This window comes from Cyclopterus lumpus, chromosome 22, assembly GCF_009769545.1.
Source record: "Cyclopterus lumpus isolate fCycLum1 chromosome 22, fCycLum1.pri, whole genome shotgun sequence".
NCBI lineage: Eukaryota > Metazoa > Chordata > Actinopteri > Perciformes > Cyclopteridae > Cyclopterus > Cyclopterus lumpus.
The window spans coordinates 23751525-23759116 of record NC_046987.1 but is presented as its reverse complement, the minus strand read 5'-3'; the positions used below and the strand labels follow the sequence as shown (position 1 = coordinate 23759116).

The 7592-nt window shown below is 39.8% G+C and overlaps 1 protein-coding gene across 1 annotated transcript; it reads left to right on the top strand.

The window, feature by feature from the left end:
* Positions 1-410: 410 nt before the first annotated feature.
* Positions 411-3715, top strand: foxa1 (forkhead box A1). Its single transcript, XM_034525227.1, has 2 exons — positions 411-476; positions 2564-3715. The coding sequence occupies exons 1-2, from the start codon at positions 411-413 to the stop codon at positions 3713-3715; spliced, it is 1218 nt and encodes a 405-aa protein (XP_034381118.1).
* Positions 3716-7592: the final 3877 nt, after the last annotated feature.

Here is a 7592-nt window from a genome sequence, read left to right as displayed (position 1 = left end):
ATGATGAAGATCAGATCTGATTTAAAACAGTAGAACGTTTATACATTTTGTATATGTTTCATCACAAAAAACTGTCTGTCTGTGTGTGTATGCGTGTTTGTGCGAGTGGGCGTGTGCGTGTGTGTCTGTGTGTGTATGTGTGCGTGTTTGCGTGTATGTGTGCGTGTGTGTGTGGAGGAGGAGGAGACCTGAAGGTTTGGACCTGCAGGAGGAGGATCACATCAGTCCGCAGGTCACAATCATCACCTTCTCCCTCTCCTTACAGCACTCTGCGTCTCTCTGCTCCTCCTGTCTCGGCTTGGAACGCTTTCAACTGGGCCAGGACCCACACAGACACGCAGACCGGGGACAGGACCAGCAGAGCAGGAGCGGGACCTGCAGGATCCTTGTTCCAGCCGCGGGCTCCCGTCATGCTCGGCACGGTGAAGATGGAAGGGCACGAGGCTCCGGACTGGAGCGGATACTACAGCGAGGAGGTCGGTCCCACTCAGCCGGCTTTAGCGCTGCTTTTACGGCCACTAAGAGGCTCTCATACCCGACTCAGACCGCTCCAGACCAGGTCCCGGTCAATCAGTTTGTGTCCCGCAGGAAGAGAAGCGCGCTGCCTAATTATTACACATTTAACGAAACAAGTTATTTTATTGAGCTGAAATCAAACTTTATTTCCTTTTCGAAAGAGAGGAAATTAATTTAAATTTGAAACTGAGCTGAAATGTTCAGGTATACAATTTAAAATGAGCATTATTGTTAATAAAAATATAATAATTATAATGAGTATTATTGTTAATAATAATTCATTACGTTTTTCGGCCCTAGATGGGCCGATCAAAGGCATGCTTTATGAAGAAAATAGTTCTGTTATAAAAACATATTCAACTCGTCCAGACTTCAATAATATTTATTCTCAAACAAATAAATAAGCTCAACGCTCAGTTACAGCATTGATTCTGATTTAACTATTAAATTGTCTTTTTAATTCAGACTTGAATGGAAGGCAGACCAGTTATTAGTTTAAAGGGGTGAAATAATAAGTATAAATCAGAGTTATGACCTGACAATAAAGTGTATCATCCCATTGTTTATTTAACAGAGCGTCCGAAGTAAAGTTAATGTTTAGTTTTCAAGATTACAAAGATGATTTCAAATTAGTAATTATATTTAACATTTATATTATATAAATCCTGAATAGTGTTTTTACTGTCGTCCCTATAGTTCAATAGAATTGGTCGAAATATCGGCTGAATTTGATTAATTTAAATTCAGTTCGTGAATCCGCTGCTTGTTCATATTAAATAAACCACTTCCTTAAATAATAATAATATATTAGTCGATATTACGACAGTTCATATTCTAGTTTCAAGGTTTTATCGTTGAAATATTCATAAAAGTCCGTCAGAGCGGAGAAACGGTGCAATCGGTTCAAATCAAAATGTTACAAAATATGAGTTTTTATTGTACATATTAAAATGTCATCTAGTATTTCTAAATTGATATTTAATATTACATATTATAAGATGTATATAGATATATAAGATATTATGAAATGTCTGTCTTCGGAGTTCAGCTGATCTCAGATCCACTGAAGTGAAAACTGAAGAATAAACTGTTGGTTTGACATATTTCAATAATTATAATAACGAATTATAATAACGAATAATAATAATTACATTGAATAAAAATAATTATGGATTTATTTGCTCCAGGTTCCTGTTTAAAATGTAAACAGGTTGATCAACTAATAAATGAACCGGTCTCGGTGATAAATCGTTATTATTAGTTTTTTATTCTATGATAACTAATTAATAACGTTATTATAAGGTATAGGATTATTAATTAAATTAATTAAAAAACAATTGTTATGGTTCAAACAGCATAATGAATTAATTTCAATCGTATTAAGTAGATTGTTGTTGGTTTGATTTTTCGGAGGTTAAAAAAGATTCAGAATCTTTGTGTTTCTTTAATAAAGTCATGTAAACATAACAAAAAGGTTTATAAACAGCTTTTCAAATTAAAAGTGGCTCAATTAAAGGTGTTCTATTTGATGATGATTTGTCCGCATGTAAGCAAAAGCTGTAATATTTTAGTCCAGTTTAATATTGATCCATAAACACAACGGAAATATTGATCTGAATGGTCTGACTTCGTCGAAGTATCAGAAAACTATCTGATCAATCAATCAATCAGAAATAATAAATACCTAAATAAATCAGTAAATACAATGTGAATTAGGTCTGTTGGTGCTGTTGGTTCGGTTCGGACCAGATCAGGACCAGATGATTGAAGTCAGAGGTCAAACACAAACCTGAATGATAAAATACAAAATAAACATATAATTTTTTTTATAAATAAACTCCCTGTACTGGTCTGAGTAGACTGAACTGTTCATCTCATCTAACTGGTTCCAACTGGTTTCAACTGATTCTGTCTCTCTGTAGGTGAATTCCGGTGATGGATGGGTTCTGGTCAACCTGGTTCTCGTTTTGGTCTAACTGGTTCTGGTCTAAAGAGTTCTGGTGTAAGTGGTTCTGCTATAACTGGTCTGTCTCTGGTCTCCGTGCAGGTTTACTCTCCGATGACGGGCGGTGGGATGGGTTCTGGTCTCGGGATGGGCTCCATGTCGGGCTACATGTCAGGCAGTGGGACTACGTCAGGCTCCTTCAACATGTCGTACAGTGGGAACGGTCTGAGCCCCGCCCCAGCGGGGGGAATGTGTGGCCCGGCTCCAGCAGCGATGTCGGGTCTGGGTGGTGGCGTGGCCTCGATAGGTGGGACTCTGAGCCCGTCCAGTATGAGCTCAGTGTCAGCCCAGCAGGCCTCAATGGGTCTGAACCCGTACGGGGGTATGAGCCCCACCATGAGCCCCGGCATGGCGTATGGCGGTGGTGGGCTGAACCGAGGCCGCGACAACAAGGGGTTCAGACGCAGCTACCCGCACGCCAAGCCGCCCTACTCCTACATCTCTCTCATCACCATGGCCATCCAGCAGGCGCCCAGCAAGATGCTGACGCTGAGCGAGATCTACCAGTGGATCATGGACCTGTTCCCGTACTACCGGCAGAACCAGCAGCGCTGGCAGAACTCCATCCGGCACTCGCTGTCCTTCAACGACTGCTTCGTCAAGGTGTCGCGCTCGCCGGACAAACCGGGGAAGGGCTCGTACTGGACCCTGCACCCGGACTCTGGCAACATGTTCGAGAACGGCTGCTACCTACGACGCCAGAAGAGGTTCAAGTGCGAGAAGAAGATGCCGACGAAAACTGATGGCAGAAAGGAGCAGGGGGGAGGAGCGTCCCCCTGTGGGGACTCCAGCAAACCTCCAGGACTCCTGGACTCCTCCCTGCCCTCCTCCAGCCAGGCGCCGTCGCCCCCTGGTCTGGACCTGCGAGGAAGCATCGGCGGGCTGTCGGACTTGAAGGTGTCTGGCTCCCAGCTGCTGTCCTCCCTGTCGTTACCCCCCCACTCCATGGCGCATGAGTCCCAACTGCACCTCAAAGGAGACCCCCACTACTCCTTCAACCACCCCTTCTCCATCAATAACTTAATGTCGTCCTCAGAGCAGCAGCACAAACTGGACCTGAAGGCCTATGAGGCGCTGCAGTACTCCTCCTACAGCGCTGGGGGTGCCTCCGGTCTTGGGGGGAGGACCATGGAGACCCTGGAGGCCTCTTACTACCAGGGGGTGTATCCCAGACCGCTCCTCAACACTTCCTAGGATCCACTGCACTTGCACTATTACTTTCTGCATGCAGCCGTCCTGGACTTCTTGTCTGACTGTGATGACGCTGAACCGGGTTGACTGAACTGAAGTCCTGCACTGTGACCAAACCAGGACTTAAAACCAGGACTCAAAGAGAAGTGTTAACGCTTAGCCGTTCAAACTGATCCCAGGTCTGTGTTCTCCTTTTACACACCGAGTCACAACTAAAAGGTCTTTAATGCCCCACCGCCGATAGTTGCGACCCTCAAGAAGTCACGAGGGCTCCGGAGGTCAATTACGAGATGATAAATGTTAAAAACATTTGGATGTAAATTAATATCCAATCTCGACGAATCCTTCTGTGCTAGAAGGTCAAAGTGAGAATAAATAACTTCACAATCAATAGTTTTTTGGTAATTTGATTTTTAATTCAACAGGGGCCCAAATGGTGGATCTGGACCTCACGACAAAGCGGTCTTTGAGTTGTAGGCGACTGGATGATGATTCATAGATTTTCACCGACGTGATGAGGAGCCGCTTCTGCTTCCTGCAGGCCATTAACCCAACTCTTACTCCCATCATGCATTGCACAGGGATGTATTTTAATCTGAAAGAGTGAATAATTTTGACACTGCATGGTTTTACTTTGGTGGGGCTTTGCAAATGCTAACTGTACAAGTTGTGATCAGTCTGATTTCAAACATTATGAAATCATAACTAAATCAAATTAAAATTAATTAATAAAAAACGGGTCACAAATTGTTTAATTAATTTGTTATATCATTAATGTGGTAAAACCCCTCCGAGGACCTCAAAGCACAGGTTGATCCGCTGATTTAAAGAATTTCAGGTGCCTGATGAGTTCAAGGTCAAATTAATTATTTTGATCAGAAAAGTGACATTTCTCCCACGACCTCATCTGCCTCTCTGCAGACCTCCCGAAGGGGGTCACCCTCAGAGTGAGAAACCCCCACACAGATCAAAGGCTTCTGGTTTAAGGGGCCGGCTGTGTATCGTCGGTATCTGGGCAGATTTCTGATCAAACCTGTTTCAATCTATTGATCCAATTTAATTATATATTCTCAGAAAACTGAGGGAGAAATGTTTAATACTTAATCAAATATGAAGTTTTTGATTATTAATAAATTCTACTTACCTAAAGTATTTAGAAACAGCAGTCTTTTTGTTTCTCAAACACAAGTACTCCTGTAAAATATACAAATATACAAATAATTATTAGTCTTTTTAAATTAGTTTATTATCAATTAAAATGTCATTTAAAAAGTAAATAAAAAAACTGTTGCTTTTTTTCTATTACAACATATAATAATATTATTAGTAATAACATTAAGACTAAAACGGACAACACGACAAAGAGGATTATTACTATTATAAATATTATTGTTTTTCTTATTAATAACAATCATAATATAACCTTCTTTGTTTGGAGACTCTCACTCTGTGTGTAAAAGGAGAACTCACTTCCTGATGTATTTAAACTGCAGCTCAACTCTGTTGTCCATCTCTGATTATTATTGTTCTTCCCATGCGCATGAAGCTCTTCCTGCTCTTCCTCCTCTTCTTCTTCTTCTTCTTTTTCTTCCTTCTCCTCTTCTTCTTCTTCTTCTTGTTTTTCCTCTTCCTCTTGCTCCTCTTTTTCTTCCTCCTCCTCCTCCTCCTTTACTTCTTCTTCTTCTTCCTCCTCTTCTTCTTCTTCTTCTTCTTCTTCATTGTCTTCTTCTTCCTCTTCCTCATCTTCCTTCTTGCTCCTCTTCTTATTCCTCCAGCTCCTTTACTTTTTTCTTTTTCCTCTTCCTCTTCCTCCTCTTCTTCCTCATCCTCTACTTCTTCTTCTTCACAAATGAAACAGGAAGTAAGGTTTTGATGAAGACCCTCGGCTTGTCCTCGTTGTGTTTGTTGGTTTTTGACTTTGCTGCATGTTCATGTTCTTCTTCTTCTTCTTCTTTTTCTTTTTCTTTTTCTTCTTCTTTCTCTTCTTCTTTTTCTTGTTCATGTTCTTAACTTATTCTGTCATTTTCAAATAAAACAATTAAACATGTATTGATTTGTTCTTTAATTGTATTTATTTATTGTGATCATTTATTACGGCTTCATGAGCTGCTTCCTCTCAATAAATAATTGATCATCCGATCAGTTATCTTTAATAAAGTGAAGCTTGTATCTTCTCATTTAGCTGATCAAAAGCCACAGCATATATTTAAAAATCAACGTTTTACTTTGTAATTTGTTGTTTGAGTTTGTATCAAATAGTTTTCTTATTCTTTGTTTCTTGTTGTTTTCTTTTTGATTTCTTTCTGTTCAGTTTCGCTGTGATTTTTTTCTTCTTTCCTATTTCTTGTTTCTTTTTCCTGTTTCTTGTTTCCTTCTCTGTATTTCATTTTTCTTGTTTTGATGGTGTATTATTTGCCTGCTTGTTCTGCTACCGGACTCTCTCTCTCTCTCTCTCACTCGCTCTCTCTCGCTCTATCTCTCACACTCTCTCTCTCTCTCTCTCTCTCTCTCACTCGCTCTCTCTCGCTCTATCTCTCACACTCTCTCTCTCTCTCTCTCTCTCTCTCTCTCTCTCTCTCTCTCTCTCTCTCTCTCTCTCTCACTCGCTCTCTCTCGCTCTATCTCTCACACTCTCTCTCTCTCTCGCTCTATCTCTCACACTCTCTCTCTCTCTCTCTCTCTCTCTCTCTCTCTCTCTCTCTCTCTCTCTCTCTCTCTCTCTCTAGCCAAACCAGATGAACCTCAAAGCGCTGCCGCTGTATTGGGATGTGGCTTCTCTTTGAGGCCGTAACCTCCCACGCTGCTCCGTGAGCCTGAACACATCCCGACAGATTTCACTTTGATCTGAAGCTTTTTCTTTTATTCGGTCGCAGAGCCTCGAAATGTCTCGAATGACACCGTAATTACCCGTTATGACACCATTTATATTTATTTTATATGAATTTTATATTTTTTATATGAATATGAACAAACTGATACAATGGTTATTTCAAATGATCCATTTAATATATAAACATATACATATTTATTTGTGTATATATGTATATTTTTTTTTTTAAAGGATGATCCATTTATATACTAAAAGCCTTTTTATAATCTTTGTTGTTTGTTTGTTTGTTGTTTCATGGGAAAAAACATAAAACTCACTATTTTTGTTTTTTTCTTTAATCAAAAACAAAAATATTTTTTGAATTAATTTTCGAAAGATTTGAAAATATGTCAATGCACCTTCAGTTTGTCTTCTTTGTACTACTTTGGTTTCAACCAATGAAAACACAAATTAGGCCATTCAATGACACTTTTGACATGAGATTGTATTCAGTCCAAGAGTCCAAACATTAATAGATACATAATCCATAATTCAAGACAAGAGAGTAAAAAACACATTATATTTAAGATAAGAGTCCAATAATTTAGAGATAATTAATCCATAATAAAAAATAAATTATATTTAAGATAAGAGTCCAATAATTTAGAGATAATTAATCAATAAATAATAAAACAACATGTGTGTAGTGTGTGTGTAATGTGTGTGTAGTGTGTTTCTAGTGTGTGTGTGGTGTGTGTGTAATATGTGTGTAGTGTGTGTGTAATGTGTGTGTAGTGTGTGTGTAATGTGTGTGTAGTGTGTGTGTAATGTGTGTAGTGTGTTTCTAGTGTGTGTGTGGTGTGTGTGTAATGTGTGTGTAGTGTGTGTGTGTAATGTGTTTCTAGTGTGTGTGTGGTGTGTGTGTAATGTGTGTGTAGTGTGTGTGTAATGTGTGTGTAGTGTGTGTGTAATGTGTGTGTAGTGTGTGTGTAATGTGTGTGTAGTGTGTTTCTAGTGTGTGTGTGGTGTGTGTGTAATATGTGTGTAGTGTGCGTGTAATGTGTGTGTAGT

What these genes read in the sequence shown, in the direction of transcription:
- foxa1 (XM_034525227.1), top strand. Translation starts at nt 411, where the DNA reads ATGCTCGGCACGGTGAAGATGGAAGGGCACGAGGCTCCGGACTGGAGC. An exon ending in GCGGATACTACAGCGAGGAG is followed by an intron (nt 477 to 2,563) that starts GTCGGTCCCACT and finishes GTCTCCGTGCAG; the next exon opens with GTTTACTCTCCGATGACGGG.